At 45.2% G+C, this 21,186-nt stretch overlaps 1 protein-coding gene across 5 annotated transcripts in view; it reads right to left on the minus strand.

The window, feature by feature from the left end:
• The window catches only part of TNS3 (tensin 3), a 776,331-nt gene that overhangs the window by 583,035 nt on the left and 172,110 nt on the right, over nucleotides 1-21,186 (minus strand). For 3 of the 5 annotated variants that reach the window (XM_033930434.1, XM_033930433.1, XM_033930436.1), the window contains exon 2: nucleotides 16,670-16,781. In XM_033930434.1, coding sequence (XP_033786325.1) covers nucleotides 16,670-16,781 — 112 coding nt within the window. Of the gene's footprint in view, nucleotides 1-2,150; nucleotides 2,424-16,669; nucleotides 16,782-21,186 lie in introns of those variants that run through there. The other 2 variants (XM_033930438.1, XM_033930437.1) reach the window with 1 other exon arrangement.

Consider the following 21,186-nt stretch of genomic DNA (forward strand, 5'->3'; position numbering starts at 1 on the left):
TCCCCAAACCCTTTCCTCAAGTGGACACCGGCACGCACCAACCCACAGGACATACGTGGGAGCAAGAAGGCCTTGGCATGCGCAGCAGCCCAAAGGCCCCGCAGCAGCCCAGCATAGATCAGTGGCAGGCCCGGCAGGCTCTTTCGGCACCCGCACACTTATGTCCTGTGGGTTGGTGCGTGCCGGTGTCCGCTCGAGGTAAGGGTTTGGGGTGTGGGGTGTGGGGGGGTACGAAGCCAGTTCCCGGGGTAGAAGCGAGCAGCGTCAGTGGCCTCGGGGGGGGGGGGGAAGTCTTTTGGGGATGTGGAACGAATCATCTGAGTTTCCCTTATTTTCTATGGGGAAACTCGCTTTGATATATGAGCGCTTTGGTTTACGAGCATGCTTCTGGAACGAATTATGCTCACAAACCAAGGCATTAATGTATAAGCATGCAACACGTTCATCAGATGTCCCCTCTTTTACAAAATCATAGCGCAGTTTTTAGCGCCAGCCGTAACAGCTCTGATGCTCATAGAATTCCTGTGAACATCAGAGCTGTTACCATCGCGGCCGGCGCTAAAAACCACACTACGGTTCTGTTAAAGGGGGGGGTGGTATGGTGCTTGCCCCCTTAATACCCAATGTACAAATAATAGTACTGTAAACCAGGTAAGCCAGTTGAATTCTAGCAAAAACAGGAGTATATTATGGTAGAAGAGTAAAACATCCTTGATCACATTTTGCACTCTCTGCTGTGATTTACATCCCCCTCCCCTTTTATAAAACCGTAGCACGTTTTTTTAGCGCTGACCTTGGCAATAACAGCTCCGACGCTCACAGGCATTCTATGAGCCTCGTAGCTGTTACAGCTCTGGTTGGCGTTAAAAACTGTTCCCCTTAACTATATCCATGGCATCCTGTTTGTCTGTCTTGCCTGTTTAGATTGTAAGCTCTTTCGAGCAGGGACTGTTTTCTTCTTCTTTGTGACTTTGTGCAGCGCTGCGTGCATCTGGTAGCGCTACAGAAATAATAGTAGCAGTAAAAAGGGATCGGGGAGGTGTTAGTAATTGACTTGGGTAGCCCTAGAAACAATGAGTTACAGTAATCAATTTTTTGTTAGCACAATACTGTACATCCGCTCTAAAATCCATCTCAATAAGCTTTGGCTTCACTTTCCACAGAGATGCAACCTAAAACAACCACCTTTTACCTGTTTGCTACACGTAGTTTTAAAAATAAGAGCGGGATCTTAACCAAACCCACAAGCATGAAACTTGCTGTGAAACTGGGATCATCTGACCATTAAAAGTCATCTCCGACCTACAAGCAAAATTTGTCTTGGCAACAATCAGGGCGAGTCCATTCTCAAATATCCAACTTGAAGGTGCAGTGAAAATTTTATATGCAGTATACTACATATTCTCCATTAGTGCAATCCTTTTTTTAAAAAAATTTTGAGTTAGCACTAAAAAAACAAGGTCCCTACAACAGCGCGTACATTTGCCCGTGTGCTACCGTCAGTTCTACTAATACTGGTTGGGGAAGGGGTAAAGGACAACCCTGAGCTACAGTCATGTATTTCTACGTTTCAGGCATTTTTCCCCACTTCCTTTTTCATCTCTAATTGAAGACTATAATTGCTTTGCAAAAGAAATCCATTTATTAAATTATTTAGCTCAAAGCTGTCGCAGCCTGCTTAATATTACTTCTGATTACACGACTTAAGCAAGGCAAACCAGCAGCTCAGATATCATGAAGGCAAAGAACACGCACAGTGCAAATAACTTTTTACTATAATGAATGGTGTTTCTTCAGAAAAGGGGACCTTCTTTTTTTTTTAATCCCAAGATGAGAAAAATTCCAAAGCAAAGTTGATAAACAGAGCAAGCTTATGGCAATTCCAGCACATTTCAGCGTCAACTATTACCTGCCCTGCTTCTAAAAGCCTCACGGTATAGCGGTATATAAGAAATAAAATCTAATCAAAATCTTCTAGCCAACATTCTCCCTTACAGACCAGAGGCCACTATGGTTGGTAGGGCTGTGGTAACAGCTGTATTTCCTCACTACCTTCAAAACACTCCTATCCTCTGCCAGTCCCAGCAAACTCTTTGCTATAGCCCCACCGACAACAACCCACTCAGAGCCCAGAAAAGTGCTTTACTTACAGAGACAGTTGTCCAGCAGCCACTTCTGCACACGCTTCGACATTCTTCACTAGTACCAGGACAGCATCCCATGCAATACTTCACACAAGGACAGCAAAGTTTTCTCCTTTTCACTCAGCCTCTTTTTTCTCCAAATCAAATACCTTTTCAGTCTACCCCATTTCTCTCTCCCCCCCCCCCCACTTCCCCACCTCCCTCATAACACTGTGTGTATAGCTGTCCAGCAGGTTTCATCTGTCATAGTCGGCGTACTGCGTCTGCCCCTCAGTTCAACAGCTGAAAGTCTGCGTTCGACACATCTGCTCACTCTCCTAAAATAAAGCCTTCCCCAAACCGTGCTTAAGAATTCTGGCCTTTATTCCAAAAACAACTGTCCTTACTTGGCCATGGAATGTGGAATAAGTGCATTGACTGTTCACTCAGCTACCTCCGTCTCGGAGAAGAGCCCAAGTGCCTGCACAGCTTCTAGTCAAGTGCCAGGTCTCCTGATATGGTCCTGTCGACCTCAGAGAGCAGCAGAGAAGCAACAAGATATCACAAGATATCAGATGATTTTGATGACAACATGGAGTGAGCTCTTTAACTTTGTTTATTTTTTCTGCACTCCATTTTGACCCCCCTCCCCACCCCCCAGTTGAGTCAGAGAAGCTTATGAGATAACAAAGGATAGCTAAAACTCTCTGGAAATTGGCAAGTGCTGCCCTTTGATTGGCTTGATCCTTCCAGACCAACATTTCTTTTGCTATCCCTATTAACATAAAAACTTAGAGATAGTGAACTTGCATTTAATTTGCAACTTTTCACAAACCCATCCCTCATAAACCAGTTACGAGAACACAAAACATAAACTAACAATAAGACAATGAGGAAAATAGAAACTCAAAGGGTCAGGGTAATATCATAAAAATTAGGCTAGAAACTAGAAAATATGATCATAAGAGTTACATGAATGAACAGAATTGAGTAATACAGTGGTAATACAGTAATGCTGCTAAACAAAACACTGGAATTCTTCCTTTGCCTGGGGAGGACAGAGCAGAATGATGAGACTCGGGGAATTGGGGAACAGAACAGAAAAAGGATGGGGACTAGGGTGGGACAGAGCAGAAGATAAATATTACATGGAATGGGGGAACTCAGCAGGAAAAGGAAGCGATTTGGTGACTGGGGCAACAGAGCAGGACAGCATTTGGGGACTGGGGCAAGACAGAGCAGAATTGATGGATAGGACTCAAGGAATGGGGGAACAGAGCAAAATGATGGAACTCAGGGATTGGGGGAGCAGAGTAGGATGAAACTCAGGGTCTTGGGAATTGGGGTGGGGAGAGCCAAAGGATGGGACAAAGACTGTGGGGGGAGGGGGGGGGGAGCAAAGCAGACTTGGAATATGACTTGGGGACTGAGAAGGAGGCACAGCAGGGAATTGAAAAAGGTAGAGAATGAATAGGAATTTGGAGATGAAAATGAGGACCTGGCAATTGATAGATATGAATAGAGGTGTGTTAGTTGATTTGGGAATATGAGAGAGGGTGTGAAACAAGATAAGAGAAGCGGTGAAGTGTGGGGAGAGATTGAGGGCCAGTTTCTCAAAACAAAAATCTGCCTTTAACGTGCTCACTAAATAGGCTCCAGCTGATTTAGCGTGCACGTATTTTAGCAGCGGATCATCAAAACGGCTTAGGAAGGTCTTTTCCGAATTTTCTAGCAGCCTCCGATACTGTCAGGTCATTAATATGAAATAATCACTATAATCTCTCTATAATATTCTCTATAATCGCTGAGTGATTCTCTAACCGGGTTGTGCCACATTTGCATACAAAATTTACCAACAGGTCTGAGCTGTTGTTGCCTTACTTTCTGATCAGTGCCTGAGCCAATAGGCACTGATGGGAAAGTAAAGCTTGATAGCTCAGATCCCCCCCCCTCCAAATGCAAATAATAATAATAAAAAAACCAAAATTGAAGTTTGGCAGGAGATGCATCTGGGCCTGATTCTGTATAGGATGCCAGATCTATTTCTCTAGAAAAGAAAAAATCTCCCAAGCCCCAAAAAGGAAACTGAGATCAGGGGGAGAGACCAGCTGTAGTGCCTGTGAGGCAGAGGAAAACCCACTATCACCTGAACGATATATATAGCAATGTTACTTACCGTAACAGTTGTTATCCAGGGACAGCAGGCAGCTATTCTCACTAGTGGGTGATGTCATCCGACAGAGCCCCGATACGGACATCTTGAAAGCATGTCTTGCTTGAAGAAACTTAGAAGTTTCGAGATGCCCGCACCGCGCATGCGCCAGTGCCTTCCCGCCCGATGTACCGGGCGTGTCTCCTCAGTTCAGGTAGCTAGCCTGAGAAGCCAACCCAGGGGAGGTGGGTGGGACGTGAGAATAGCTGCCTGCTGTCCCTGGATAACAACTGTTACGGTAAGTAACATTGCTTTATCCCAGGACAAGCAGGCAGGTATTCTCACTAGTGGGTGACCTCCAAGCTAACCCCAATGGGATGGTGGGAAAGTTGGCAACTTAAGAGAACAAATTTTGTAATACAGTTTGGCCAAACTGTCCATCCCGTCTGGAGAAAGTATCCAGACAATAATGAGAGGTGAAGGTATGAACCGAGGACCAAGTGGCAGCCTTACAAATCTCCTCAATCGGTGTCGATCTGAGGAAGGCTACAGAGGCTGCCATTGCTCTGACCTTGTGGGCTGTGACCTTACAGGGAAGGGATAATCCAGCCTGGGCATAGCAGGAAGAGATACAAGCCGCCATCCAGTTAGAGATGGTGCGCTTCGATACAGGTCGTCCCAACTTGTTTGGATCAAAAGAGACGAAAAGTTGAGGTGCAGTTCTGTGTGGCTTTGTGCGATCCAAGTAGAAAGCCAGAGCACGTTTACAGTCCAGAGTGTGCAAAGCAGATTCCCCAGGATGAGAATGAGGCTTTGGAAAAAACACTGGAAGCACGATGGATTGGTTGATGTGAAATTCAGAGACCACTTTAGGTAAGAATTTTGGATGAGTACGGAGAACCACCTTGTCATGATGGAATACAGTGAAGGGTGGATCTGCCACTAGGGCCTGAAGCTCACTGACTCGGCGAGCTGACGTGAGGGCCACCAGGAAAACCACCTTCCAGGTGAGATACTTAAGAGGAGCCATTTTGAGAGGTTCAAACGGAGGCTTCATAAGATGAGACAGGACCACATTGAGATCCCAAACCACAGGAGGAGGTTTGATAGGAGGATTGACATGAAAAAGTCCTTTCATAAATTTGGAAACCACAGGATGAGCAGACAAAGGTTTCCCCTGTAGAGGCTGATGGAAAGCCGCAATAGCACTCAGGTGGACTCGTATAGAGGTAGACTTGAGACCAGACTGGGACAGGTGTAGAAGATAGTCCAATACAGACGATAGAGAAGCTTTCTGAGGTTCTGTAGCATTGGAAATACACCAGGTCGAGAATCTCGTCCATTTTTGGGAATAGCATTGTCGAGTAGCAGGCTTCCTGGAAGCCTCCAAGACCTCCCTCACAGCTTGAGAGAACTGGTGATGGGTTATGTTGAAAGGAACCAAGCTGTCAGGTGGAGAGACTGCAGGTTGGGATGAAGCAGTGAACCTTGATGTTGAGTAAGCAGTGAAGGAAACACTGGAAGAAGTATTGGCTCCCTGCTGCTGAGTTGAAGTAGAAGGGAGAACCAAGGTTGTCTGGGCCACCGAGGAGCAATCAGGATCATGGTGGCATGGTCTGATCTTAACTTGACCAGAGTCTTCTGAATGAGAGGAAAGGGAGGAAACGCATAAAGGAAGCGATTCCCCCACTCCAGTAGAAAAGCGTCTGCCTCGAGGCGGAGAGGAGTGTAGATCCTGGAGCAAAACTGAGGTAGTTTGAAGTTGTGGGGCGCTGCAAAGAGGTCTATCTGAGGCGTTCCCCACTGAGCGAAGATCTGATGAAGGGGTTTGGAATGGAGCGTCCATTCGTGAGGTTGGAGAAGACGACTCAATTTGTCTGCCAAGACGTTGTCCTTCCCCTGAATGTAGACAGCTCTGAGGAAGGTGTTGTGGCGAACCGCCCAATCCCAGACTCGAAGAGCTTCCTGACAAAGAGGGGCCGAGCCCGTGCCCCCTTGTTTGTTGACATAATACATGGCGACCTGATTGTCTGTTCGAATAAGGACCACCATGTCGTGAAGGAGATGCTGAAAAGCTTGGAGAGCATTGAAGATGGCCCTGAGCTCCAGAAGATTGATTTGATGGAGTCGTTCCGTAGTGGTCCAAAACCCCTGGGTTCGCAGACCATCCAGGTGGGCCCCCCAGGCATAGTTCGATGAATCAGTCGTGAGAACTTTCTGATGGGGAAGAGAGTGAAACAGCAAACCTCTGGATAGATTCGAAGAGGTCATCCACCAGAGAAGAGACTGCCGTAGAGCAGGAGTGACGACAATGTGACGGGACAACGGGTCGGACACCTGAGTCCACTGAGATGCCAGGGTCCATTGAGGAATTCTGAGATGTAGTCTGGCAAAAGGCGTCACATGAACTGTAGAGGCCATGTGGCCCAGGAGGACCATCATGTGTCTCGCTGAGATGGTCTGGCGAGAAGACACCGACTGGCAGAGTAGAAGGAGAGCATCCATGCGTTGAGGAGGAAGGAAAGCTCGAAGTTGAATGGTATCCAGAACAGCCCCGATAAAGGGGAGAGACTGAGTGGGCTGAAGATGTGATTTGGGAAAGTTGATCTCGAAGCCCAGACTCTGCAGAAAGGAAATTGTAGTCAAGGTCGCCGAAATGACCTCTGGAGCCGACGGTGCCTTGATGAGCCAGTCGTCGAGGTATGGAAATACCTGGAGACCCATGTTCCGGAGTGCAGCGGCCACCACCACCAGACACTTCGTGAAGACTCTGGGAGACGAGGAAAGGCCGAATGGAAGCACTCGATACTGCAGATGTAGATGTCCCACCCGAAATCTGAGAAACTTGCGGGAGGCCGGATGTATCGGGATGTGAGTGTAGGCCTCCTTGAGATCCAGAGAGCATAACCAATCGTCTTGCTCGAGTAGGGGGTAGAGAGAGGCAAGGGTCAGCATGCGGAACCGCTCCTTGACCAAAAACTTGTTGAGGACTCGAAGGTCCAAAATGGGACGCAGATCGCCCGTCTTCTTCGGAACCAAGAAATACCGGGAGTAGAACCCCCGGTTTTGCTGATCTACTGGCACCGGCTCGACGGCTCGAAGCCGAAGCAGAGCCTGCGCCTCCTGTAGAAGAAGAGCGGTCTGCATCGAGTTGGAAGGATACTCTCTTGGAGGGTGGTCCGGGGGGACCCGTTGGAAATGAAGAGAGTATCCCTCTCTTACGATGGTAAGGACCCAAAGGTCCGAGGTGATCGACTCCCATTGATGATAAAAATGGTGGAGTCGACCCCCGATGGGAAAAACAAGGGAAGACAGAACGTCGGTTATGCTCCCTGGAAGAGAGTCAAAAGGGCTGAGTGGCCTTGGGTGCAGCCGGCATCTGAGGCTTCTGCTGAGACTTCTGTGGAGGCTGCCTCTTCGCAGGCTGTCTCGCTAGAGGAGCCTGTCTGGGTTGATAACGCCTCTGGTAGATTTGAGGCGGTCTAGATGGACGAGACTGTTGAGGCTTAGGCTTAGGACGCAGAATGGATTGAAAAGACTTCTCGTGGTCCGAAAGCTTTTTAGTGACAGTCTCGATAGACTCATCGAATAGATCCGCTCCCGCACAAGGCACATTAGCCAATCTGTCTTGGAGGTTCGGATCCATATCAATAGTGCGAAGCCAGGCCAGGCGACGCATGGCGACTGAGCAGGCCGCAGCACGTGCCGAGAGCTCGAAGGCATCGTAGGAGGATTGCATCAGCTGCAGCCGCAACTGGGACAGGGTTGCCACCACCTCCTCAAACTGGAAACGAGCTTCAGCATCGATGAAAGGGACGAACTTGCGGAGGACCGGCAACAAGAAATCCAAATAGGAAGAGAAGAAAAAATTGTAATTGAACACTCGAGTCGCCATCATCGAATTTTGGTAAACTCGTCTACCAAACTTGTCCATCGTTCTCCCCTCCCTGCCCGGAGGCACAGAAGCGTAGACCTGGGAAGGGTGAGAACGCTTGAGAGAAGACTCGACCAGAAGAGACTGATGAGAAAGTTGAGCTCCCTCAAACCCCGTGTGGTGAACGATGCGGTATCGAACATCCAGCTTACTGGGAACCGCAGGGATAGAATACGGTGTCTCAAAACAGCGCATGAAGGTCTGGTCCAGCAATTTATGCAAAGGAAGCCGAAGAGTCTCCGCCGGAGGGTGAGGCAAATGCATCGTATCCAAATACTCTTTAGAATATTTAGATCCAGTATCCAAAGTCACATCCAAGTCATCCGCCATCTGTCGGAGAAAAGATGAGAAAGACAATTGGTCCGCCAAGGCCGGCCGCCGAGACGGACTAGACGAAGTGGAAGCCTCCGGGTCTAGGGAGAGCTGAGACCGGCATGGAGAATAAGAGGTAGATGGTTCCTCATACTCTGGTCCCTCCGGTTGGGAAACATCGGACGATGAGTATCCCAAACGTTGCATCTTTTTCTGTGGGGACACTTCCGAATGACGTGAGGAGTGTCGAGATGAATGACGAGAACGATGCCCCTCCCGGTGCCGGGATGGGGAGCGAGAACTTCTGTGCATCGCACGATCCCCCGAAGCCTCTAAGGAATGGATGGGGCTCGAAGCGGTGGATCGCAGAGGTGGCAAGGACGCGGACTCACGCAGCGCCACCCAAGTCTGGTATGGAGTGCGGAAGAACTCTTCCTGCAATGCAGTATGCCCAGGACTCCGACTATCAGGGACCGTCCCAGCGCCCTGTTGCCGTGGAGGAGTAATGGGCTCTAAAGGTGGCATATCAGGAAGGGAAGCCCTCCTGGAGGCATCCGCCGCCCTCCGCCGATCCCCCTCGTCGAGCAGCGAGATCGAACGGCGAGGGGGAGGGGGAGGGGGCGGACCGCCCTCAGGGACCGGTGCTCAGACTTCACCCTGAATGTTGGCGATAAGCCGGGGTCCCATAGTTTGCATAAGCTCGACAAACTGAGCTTCCAGCAGGGATCGAAGCGAAGCCGATATGGAGGGATCCGCACCGAAAGGGGGTCCTCCTGCACGGTCTTCGCGCTCCTTCGCGGCCAAGTGCTTCTGCTTAGTAGCTTTGGGCACCTTGATGACCACGGGAGGGACAGTGGAAGGCGGTACCTGAACCGAAGAGACAGAGGCAGGCGCCGCAGCGGAACTGGAAGCCGCAGCCGGTGTAAACGATGCTGGCTTCACGATGCTGGATGCGGAAGTCGTCGATGCAGGTTTCGAGCGGACCGGCGAAACCTCAGCAGATGTAGAAGCAGACAGATCCTTGGCAGTCTCCATCTTGAACATCGACTCCCAAAGTAAGCAACGCCGCTTGAACGAGCGCGCAGTGAGCATGGAACAAGGCCTGCACGATTTCGGAACGTGGTCCGGACCAAGACACTGGAGGCAGCGTCGATGCGGGTCCGTCAACGAAATCGCACGCTGGCACTTGCTGCACTTTTTAAAACCGGTGATTGGCCGTGACATAGGCCGGAAAATCGACGCTGCAATGTCGAAAGAGGTAGGCCGCAGCCACGAGGCCGGGCCGGCCGAACCGCCGGAAGAAATAATTTTGAACTTTTTTTTTTTTTTTTTTTTTTAAATAAAGTAAAGTAAAGTGAATTCAAAGAAATAAACCAAAACGCGGGTAAAGAAGGCAAAGAAAAACTGAAATTCAGTCAGCGCAGATTGAAGATAACTTCTCAGCTCCGCGGAAAGAAAAGAACTGAGGAGACACGCCCGGTACATCGGGCGGGAAGGCACTGGCGCATGCGCGGTGCGGGCATCTCGAAACTTCTAAGTTTCTTCAAGCAAGACATGCTTTCAAGATGTCCGTATCGGGGCTCTGTCGGATGACATCACCCACTAGTGAGAATACCTGCCTGCTTGTCCTGGGATAAACATTTTTATAGAGAGCCCTCAGTCACACAGCCCTCCTCCGGACCCGGCCATTTTCTTCTATTGCCAATCTGCTGTAGCCTGATGATTCTGAGGCTTCTGCTCAGTGTCAGTCGTTCCTGAAGAAGGGGGAGTGCTCCCCCGAAACGGAGTCCCGTAGGGCGTTTGGTGATCCACTGGCTGCTTTTTCAGAGAAGCTAAGTACCTTCTTTTGGCATTATTTGGTCGAAATTGGACACTTGTACTTTCTTGTTAGCTCCCCCTGGATCAGGGGTAGAGACTACCTGTAGTGAGTGTGTTTTGATTTTGTTTGCACTCTTGAGCACTTTTGTGTTATTCAGCACTTTAATTCACAGAGAGCCCGGGGATGTTTCACAGTTGACACCTTTCTGGGTGTAAGCCAGTGGCAGCCGTTACCTCCGGGTCCAGAGGAGGGCTGTGTGACTGAGGGCTCTCTATAAAAATGTATATATATCGTTCAGGTGATAGTGGGTTTTCCTCTGCCTCACAGGCACTACAGCTGGTCTCTCCCCCTGATCTCAGTATCCTTTTTGGGGCTTGGGAGATTTTTTCTTTTCTATTGACTTCAGCTCCCATTTTTTTCGGGTTTTGTTAGTTTTCCGATCTATTTCTCTGACATTACTAGGTAAAGCGTTCCAAAACACTGATCCAGCGATCATAAACATTTTTTCCCTGTACCTACCCATTCTGACTTGTCTAAAGGAATGTATAGCCAGTAATCCTTTATTTGCAGATCTCAACCTACGCACTGGTCTATATATATATTCAAGGTAGATGTCGAACAACCTGGAAATATGTCATTAAAGCTTTAAATATTAACAATGCTAGCTTAAATAAAATATTCAATTGAATAGGTAACCAATATAACTCCTTTAACACAGGTGTAATGTATTCAATACAAAAAGTTCCTGAAATCAATTGTTCTGCATCAATTTGGACGTCTGAAGAGCCCTAATCAAATATTTAGGAAGTCCTAAAAACAAGATGTTGCAAAAATCAAATATAGGATTAATGAAATGTACTACAGTATAAAAGTTATCATAACTTTTAAAAAAAATCATGCAAATTCCTCAGAAATTTTAACTTTTTAAAAACCATTAAACAACTTTCTTAAATGGAGTTTTTTCATAGATATAGAGGAATCTAACATTACAAGAAATTGTACTTCTTCAACAATGGAGATCTTCACATCATTATAAATGAGAAATCCATTGAACGTTCCTGTCTCTAGATTACATTCTTCTAGGGACTTATTTCAACTATTTCTTACTTCAGTTTTAAAATATCCAGAAAATAATATTCCACTGCTACAAAAATTATATTAGTTAAATGTGCCGAAAGACAAAGATAAAATGGAAGAACAACCAGGAGATTTGGACCTCTATGGTATGTTAGAATCATCTCAGATTGAGATTATGGCCAGAGCTACTTTATTAGTAACTTTTGTTTTTCTACAAAATAAAGAAGCTATTCTTCGCCTATTCTATAGGACTGATAATGTTGAATTTCATGGAGGCAAAATCGCAATTTTTCCTGATGTTTCTAAGTGGACACAAATCAGACGTAAAAAATTCCTGACATCATAGAAAAATAGAAAATGATGGCAGAAAAGGGCCACGACCCATCGAGTCAGCCCACTCTAATGACCCACCCCCCTAACTTCTTCCACTAAGAGATCCCACATGCCTATCCCATTTTTTCTTAAAATCTGGCACGCTGCTGGCCTCAATTACCTGCAGTGGAAGATCATTCCAATGATCAACCACCCTTTCGGCGTCGCCATGAAATTTCCTGCCCCTGTAAATGCTGCATTACATACCAAGCTAATAGATATATCTTCTATGAACCTGAACCGTTGCAATTCTTTTTGGAAGGTAAAACAGCAATGAGAATTCCAGAAGCTCCCGTTGAAACCACCATTCAGGCTGTATAATAGAATTATCCAACAGTCCTCTGTATTTCTCTTAATTGCTTTTGTTATTCCTTAAAATCCAACTTCCCTTGGAAGTGATTGATTTCTCTCCTTTGTTTGTGGACTGTAATCATGGTATTTGTTATGTATAATTATTGTTTATTATTCTTATGAGACTTTAATTTCCTGTCAAATGTTGTATTTTCAACTTGTTAAAAATAAATAAATATACATAAGAAATGCCATCTCCGGATCAGACCTTCGGTCCATCAAGTCCGGCGATCCGCACACGCGGAGGCCCTGCCAGGTGTACACCTGTCGTAATTTATAGTCCACCATATCCTTACATGCCTCTCTTAAGGAGATATGCATCTAGTTTGCTCTTGAAGCCTAGGACGGTCGATTCCGCAATAATCTCATCTGGGAGGGCATTCCAGGTGTCAACCACTCTCTGAGTGAAGCAGAACTTCCTGACATTAGTCCTGAACCTGTCCCCTCTTAGCTTCATTACATGTCCTCTAGTCCGTGTCAAATTGGACAACGTAAATAATCTTCTCTGCTCTATTTTGTCGATTCCTTTCAGTATTTTGAAGGTCTCGATCATATCCCCACGCAGTCTCCTTTTCTCAAGGGAGAATAATCCTAGTGTTATAAGTCTGTCCTCGTATTCCAGTTTTTCCATACCCTTCACCAGTTTTGTTGCTCGTCTCTGCACCCTCTCCAGCAGTTTTATATCCTTCTTTAGGTAGGGAGACCAATGTTGGACGCAGTATTCCAAGTGTGGTCTGACCATTGCCCTATAAAGCGGCATTATAACTTTCTCCGATCTACTCGAGATTCCTTTCTTTATCATGCCCAACATTCTATTTGCCTTCTTTGCCGCTGCCGCGCATTGTGCCGACGGCTTCAGGGTCCTATCTATCAGTACACCCAGGTCCTTTTCTTGTTCACTCTTCCCCAGAGTTGCACCTGACATTGTATACTCGTATTCCTTATTCTTATTTCCTAAATGCATTACCTTGCATTTCTCCACATTGAACTTCATCTGCCATTTCTCCGCCCATGTTTCTAACCGACACAAGTCGCTCTGGAGTTTCTCTCTATCCTCATGCGATCTGATCGCCCGGCATAGTTTTGTATCGTCTGCAAACTTGATGATCTCACTGGATGTTCCTTCCTCCAGATCATTGATATAAATATTAAAAAGGATCGGCCCAAGTACCGAGCCCTGGGGTACACCACTAGTCACTTTCTCCCAGTCGGAGAACTTCCCATTTATGCCCACTCTCTGCTTTCGGTTTTCCAGCCATTTGCCTATCCATCTTTGTATATCCCCCTCTATGCCATGGCTTTGTAGTTTCCTGAGAAGTCTTTCATGTGGAACTTTGTCGAACGCTTTCTGGAAATATAAATGAGAAATCCAGGAAACTGAGAAACACGAGAGTTTGACCGAAACAAGATCTGAATCTTAGGGGAAGGGGTAAAACGTGGACCTGACGGATCTAAACCCGTACGGCCTTAAAAATCTGAGGTCCGTGTCGGTCCGTGTCCGTGTCCGTGCCGCTTGTAGTTTCTGTCGCTGACAGACCTTGATGAGATTTTTGCACTGACGGATCCGCCTCAGCAAAGGGAGGGAAAAGTGTTAGGATCCGTCAGCGCTAAAATCTCTTCGAGGTCTGTCAGCGACAGAAACTACAAGCGGCACGGACACGGACCGACACGGACCTCAGATTTTTAAGGCCGTACGGGTTTAGATCCGCGAGGTCCGTCAGGTCCGTGAGGTCCGCATTTTACCCCTTCCCGAATCTTAGCAATCTATTGGCCGTAGGCCACATAATTTCAAAAATGCAATTGTACGATCCATACTTCATGTTACTGGAAAGTAAAATTGGATATCGCCGGCACATAGTTGATACTGAAGCCCCAAACAATTTAATTAAGATCTTACACAATGGAGCAATGTAGATGTTGAATAATAATAAGAAAAGCACAGATCCCTGCGGTACTCCTGACTGCAAAGGTTTCCAGAATAATCAGATTTCAGGTTAACTTGAAACTTTCTATCATTCAAAAAAGATTTGAACCATTGTAATGGAACTCCCGAAACACCAATATCTTACAATTGACATAACACTAGGGAATGATTGACACTATCGAAGGCAGCCAATATATTCAATAATACCATCAAAAATTCTGTGCATTGATCAAAACCTGCACAAATTCAATCAAGTACGGACACAAGTAAAGTTTCGGTATTATATTTGTCTCTAAATCCAAAATGATACTGATCTAAAATTCCATGATCCTCTATCGATGGTTGTAAGTGCAACAGGACTAATTTCTCCATTACTTTGCCTAAAAATGACAGTGAGGAGATTAGACGATAGTTCTCAATTTAAAAAGGATCCAATTTTGGACCTTTTATTAAAGGTCTCACAATTGCTTATTTTAAACATTCTGGAACCAGCTCTTTCTCAAATTACTTATTAATAATCTTGGCTACAAAAGGAGCAATCTCTGCTGACAGATTTCATTACAGAGGTAGAACAATGATTCAGAATATTAGTAGAATTCTTTTTTGAGATACGGTGACCAGAACTGCACACAGTATTCGAAGTGCGGCCGTACCATAGAGTAATACTAGGGCATTATAACATTTTCATCTTTGTTTTCCATTCCTTTCCTGATAATTCCTAACATTCTATTTGCTTTCTTAGCCACCGCCACACATTGAGCTGAGGGTTTCAACGTATCCTCAACAATGAGACCTAGATCCTTTTCCTGGGCAGCGACTCCTAACATAGAACCCAGCCTTTAATCCATAAACTTACTCCCCACTACCAACCACCTCAGCCAGCAGATTAACCGCTCTCCTTAACTGTATCCATGACATCCTGTTTGTCTGTCTTGTCTGTTTAGATTGTAAGCTCTTTCGAGCAGGGACTGTTTCTTTGTGACTCTGTAAAGCGCTGCGTACTCTCTGGTACCGCTATTGAAATAATTAATAGTAGTAATAGTAGAATTATTCAATGACATAATCACTTCCTGTCTTTTCTGTAGGCACATTATCAAACTTTTCCCCCTTCAAAACATCCACAATATTTGTCTCTATTCCTTGTGGTAATTCTACTGAATCAAATGAACAAATAATGGTCTGAATCTTTTCTTGAAATCTGCAAAATCTCGACAAGAAAAATTACTTTGTTTTAGCATTCACACCTCCCATATCAACAATCCACCACATAAAATAATTTTCACATTTGTTTTAACTGACTCAGTTTTCTTACGATAAAATTCCTTTTTCTCTAAATCGGTGGTCCTATGAGATATTCATTTAACATCTCACCATAATTAAAAGCTCAAAAGGCCATGTTTCGCTCACCCAAGAGCTGCATCGGGGGCTTAAAAGAACCAAGTGGTGTGTTCTTTGCAGAGCCACTTGCTTGAGAGTGTACTTGATCGTTCATATTTTTTTTTTCTCTCTCTCTCTCTCTTCCTCTTGCACCTTTTACATGGTTTCACCATTTCTCCCTCCTCTCTCTCCTGTTATGTCTTCCTCCCATGGGGCCAGCATCTCTCCTGCCATACTGAATCCTCCCCCCCTCCCCACCCTCCATGGTCCAGTATCTCAAGCATCTCTCTCCCCGTCTTGGCCAAGGTTATTCTCATTTCCCTCTCCTTTCCCAGTCCAGCATTTCTCCTCCTCTTTCTCTCCTCTCCCGTTCCCTTCTCCTCCCCACCCCACCCCTTTGTGGGTCCAGCTTCCCTCTGGTGTCCCTCTGTTGTGGGTCTGGCCTTTCTGCACATTCCTCCTCCTCTCCTGTGTGAATCCAGCATCTCTCTCTGTCCCATGCCCCTCCCCTCCCCCTCTCATCTCCCCCCATATAAGTCCATCTTTTTCATTCCTCCCCTCCTCGTGACCTCCCCAAAGTGATGGTGACTGGCCAGCAGGAGCAGCACTGTAAACAGGCTGTCTGTGGTCGACCTTGCCAGGGCCTTTCCTCTGCTGCATCTGTCAGGAAATGACATCATCGGAAAGACCCTGGCAAGGTCGACCACAGACAGCCTGTTTACAGTGCTGCTCCTGCCAGCCAGCCGCTGACTCTTCGGGATGGTTGCGGGGAGGGAAGAAATGGACATACCAGACCTGCATAGGGGGAGGGGTGCGAGGGGAAGGGGAACAGGACAGAGAGAGCAAAGGGCAGCTCCCTGGCTCAGCAGGAGATTCTTGCTATCCAGTGGGCGATGACCCGCAAAAGTGGGACACCTCATAAAAATAGGACTGACTTTTATGTAGTTCTATTTATGTGGTTACTTTGGCCAGTTCAGTGCTGAATATTGGCACTTTACCAGCCATGTGCTGACTCCAGCCCCTGAAAACTCAGAATATAGCCAGTTTTGAGATAGACACTAACCAGACATTTTCAGCTGCACAATTTTTTTTTAAATTTCCTAATTCAGTCACTTTGCCTATTTACACCATAACTTTTAAAATGCTGCACATACACAGTGGAGGTAAGGGGATTTGAATCTTTTCAAGGTGAATTTCTTGCTGCACGTAACATTTTGTACCTACTCACCTCTACATGAAACACCTTGATTGCCAATAACTTGTTTGCAGATGCCGCAGACTTTGGACTTTTTAAAGGACTTGCTCTTGAAAGTATGGGAGCACGAAGCAAAGTCTTTAGGCTGCAATACAGGGGTAAAAAACAACAACACATAATTACTTGGTATCTGGTGTCAATAAATGGAAAATGTAAGCGTTAATGTGAAGGTTTCCCAAACCTGTGCTGGGGATCCCACAGCCAGTCAGATTTTCAGGATAGCTGCAATGAATTTGGATGAGATACCAGTGCAGGGGCATAGCTGCTATTGAATGAGCCTGGTAAAATGCCCAGGGCTGCGTGGGAGCCACCTGCAATTGAACGCTCCCTTCTGTGTACCGAGGTCCGACACCTCCCTGCCTGCCCTACTGGGTCCTCCATAGCTACAACATCAAAGACAGCGCTAAAGGCTGCCTCTCTGGCCAGGGGGATGTCCTGCTGCACTGATGCAGCTTCCTGTGGGCAGGATACAACAGATGAAAGATTCTATTGGCCAGAGAGGCAGCCTTTAGCACTGTCACTAATACTGTAGTTATGGAGGACCTGGCGGGCAGATAAGTAGCTCAGTGGGTGGGGGTGGGGCAATCTTGGTCCTCATGCCCAAGGTCCATTGAGATTGGAGAGCTAATATGGGGGGCCTTTTACTAAGACGGCTAACCGATTTAGCACACGTTAATCGGTTAGTGTGCCTTAGTAAAAGGACCCCCATTGTATAGTAAAACTGATCTCATCAATAGAGGATATTTAGAATACCCCACTGGCTGTAGGGTCAGCAGGACAGGTCTGGAAATCTCTGGGACAGAAGTTAAACGACAACAGCAAGGAAGCAGATGAGGGCCTTGTATAATAAGACCGAACAAGCTTGCTCCACTAGTTTCATAATATTAACCATATCTCAAGCATGTAAAACACCTACTATAAAATGTTTATGATGTTTAATAAAACAGAAATATGGGAGTGTTACAGTATGTTGTATTTTTCCTCAGACTTTGCATGAGAACACATAAAAACCCCATGACAGAGGTTACAGGCTTGGCAGTGACTGCAAAGTGAATTATGTCCTCCAGTATTTTTTGCAAACAGTCTCTTTTGCACAGGGCAGAGACAGCCCATGCTGACTGGCAAGCAGGATCTGAAAGGCTCAATTCTGAAGATCTTTCTTCCATGCCTTGTGTTCTAGACCAGTGTTCTTCAACCTTTTTATACCTATGGACCGGCGGAAATAAAATAATTATTTTGTGGACCAGAGGTTGAAGAACACTGGGCTAAGTCATGGGCCAGACCCCGCCCATCTCCGCCCCAGACCCTGCCCCCATAATAGTACTAATTGTAACATTATTTTTTCCATTCATTTTTTATATATATACACACAGTAAAATCTTATTAACAAAACATAATGGTTAACCACAAAATTAAACCACACAAAGCACACTGTATGCTTCTCAACATTCATTCCTACCAGAACACATATGCAAATACAGGACCAAAAACTAAAAGTACTAATATATACACACAAACCCTAAGATGCAAGACTCTGCATGCAGTACAACCTCAGAGAAAAAGAAACAAATGCATTTCTTCATGAACAGTGCAACATACAGACACAGCAGATGTAAATTCTCAAAACTGACACAATTCAATCACTAAATTCAAAAGTAAAATCATTCCCCCTATCTTTGTTGTCTCCCTCCCTCCATGCTGTGCCTTACCTTCTGGCCTGTTCCCGCCTGGCCATTTTATGCCGCCCCCAGTGTTATCTTTAGGCCAGCTCCCTCTTCCCCACTGACGCAGTGCACAAAGCCGAGAGCAGCGGCTCCTTGCATGTCCTGCGCCTCATCTGGAAGCCTTCCCTCTGACACGACGTCAGAGAGAAGGCTTCCGGTTCATGCGCAGGATGTGCATAGGAGCCGCTGCCCGCGGCTTTGTGCACTGTGGCAATTAGGAAGAGGGAGCCGCCCGGAGATAACGCCGCAGCAATCGCACCGCAGACCGACGGTTGAAGAACACTGTCTCGGGCCCGATACATGTGCTGGCCCTGTGAACCAGCAGGAAATTTCTGTGGACCGGTGGTTGAAGAACACTGTTCTAGGCTGGTGGCTCCCAACCCAGTCCTGGAGGACCACTAGGCCAATCGGGTTTTCGGGATAGCCCTAATAAATATGCAAGAGAGATTTGCATATAATATAAGTGACAGGCATGCAAATCTGCTCCATGTATATTCATTAGGGTTATCCTGAAAACCCAATTGGCCTGGTGGTCCTCCAGGACAGGGTTGGGAACCACTGTTCTAGACAACATACCCCCCAGCAGCCTTTTTGTCATCACCCAGTAATGACAACGGACAGCAGGGTAATATATTTAGAGTATTCCTGTTTAGTGGATTTGTGCCATCTTGAGCTTGATTCACTTGGCATGATTAGCCACACAGGAAGGTGTCCGGGGGTGGGTGGGGGTAGAGAGAACTGCTGAAAAAGTGAGCCGTATGACTGATAAATACCATCCATGAGACCACGAGGAGTTCCGCAAACTTGAACAGTAAATGAAACATCATAAAAAGCATCACACACAGCAACTTCCTACTTGAAACAGAAATGCAATGATGTCCTCTAGGCTTGTGAGGTCAACCCAAAATGTCCCGGTTTTAATATCTGAGCACTTTTATTAAGCCGCGCTAGCGGGGTTAACGCGCGTGACTTTTTAATCACACGCTAACCCCCGCGCTGGCCTAAAAACTGCCGCCTGCTCAAAGGAGGCGGTAGCGGCTAGCGTGGCCGGCGGTTTAGTGCGCGGTATTGCGTGCGTTAAACCGCTAGCGCGCCTTTGTTAAAGGAGCCCTAAGTTAGAGCTTAGTTTATGAGCATATATAAAATGAAAGAAAGTCAAGCCAGGCAACTTTCAGTCATATAACCGTTGAATCCTGCTCTTTAGTAGACTGTTGTTAAAAATACATAATTCACTACCAGATATTTAAAAGACAAAAAACTGTGGACCTTTACTATACCAACAGGTACTTGTGTTGATTTTCAAGATCCCTTGTTATTTGACGCACGTTTTGTCACTTCACCAACCCCTCGGATAATTAAGTTCTAAGAGAATGATGCGTCTGTCAACGGATGGGTTTCTACATATGTACTATGAAAACATAAGACCAGATGTGATTTCAGTAGAAGTAGTGCTATGGAACAAATTGACCAGGCCGTTGAGGTCACTTTCTGATTTTTTTTTACAATTTAAAAAGGTTTCGGAAAACTACTTTGTTTACAGAAGCTTTTTTTTTTATAAATCTTTATTGATTTTTAAACTTTGACAATTCAAGACAATTATCTGAACATAAATATTTCATAAAACGCATTATTAAACATACAATTTATACTTAGAACAATCATTTTCTCCCCCATTACCAAATTACTACAATAAGATAAATTATGTAAGTATATTGTAATTAAGTATTTTAATAAACAAAATATCTTTCCCTCCCCCCTCCCTCCCCTGGATGTGTAAGGAATTCTACCAACCTAAAAAAAAATAAATAAATACATTACAATTATTATGATGTAACAAATATAGTCAATGGACTCCACACTCTATTAAATGTACTGCTAAACCCCAAACACTCTGCATTCATTTTGTCATATTTATACGTGGTACAAACATTTGTCCACCAAAACGTGTAATTTAGTCTGTCATACCTCTTCCAATTATGTGTAATCAATCGGATAGCTATTCCCGTCATGATCATAAAAAGTTGACTTTTATATTTATCCAAAGAAGGCTTGACATGTAAAAGCGTACCACAGATTACGGCTTCATATGTTAGGGGAATTGCTGAATCAAGAATAAGATTAATTTGTCTCCAAATTGATTTCCAGAAATTAAGTATCAGAGTATCAAAGTTTACAGAAGCTTTTAATGAAGGAAAAATGCTGTAATGAATTTAAAGCATGTTGGGTTTTTTTAATACGCTGTGTGTTGTTTGATAATTATATATATAGTTTTGTAAGCCGCTTAGCTTTTTTTTTTTTTAATTCTTTATTCATTTTCAAAATTACATTAAATGTTAAATGTATTCATTCACATTGACAATAAATACATCACTTACAAACAAACAATCATTAGTACATTACATAAATTCTTATCCCTTCCCCTTTCCTATCCCTCCCACCCATATATTCCATTACCATATAAAACATGAAATAATAAAATTCCCCCCTCCCTATACCTTAAATTGATATATATAAGGGAAACAATTTCAATTAATCTTTACAATATTTTGTTAATGGTTTCCACACATTCTGAAATTTCTTAAAATAAATTTATTAGATAACCCAGTGGCATTATCCTATGATACTGTGATATTTGGTATGGAAATGAGAGCAAAAAGTCAGATTTCTGCGAACAACAATAAATTATTACTTATAATGACTGGTGTTGCCATTCAGCAAATTACATATAATTGGAAGGATTGGAGGAGATTAAATTATAACTTCTGG

This window comes from Geotrypetes seraphini, chromosome 2 (assembly GCF_902459505.1).
Source record: "Geotrypetes seraphini chromosome 2, aGeoSer1.1, whole genome shotgun sequence".
In the NCBI taxonomy this organism is placed as follows: domain Eukaryota; kingdom Metazoa; phylum Chordata; class Amphibia; order Gymnophiona; family Dermophiidae; genus Geotrypetes; species Geotrypetes seraphini.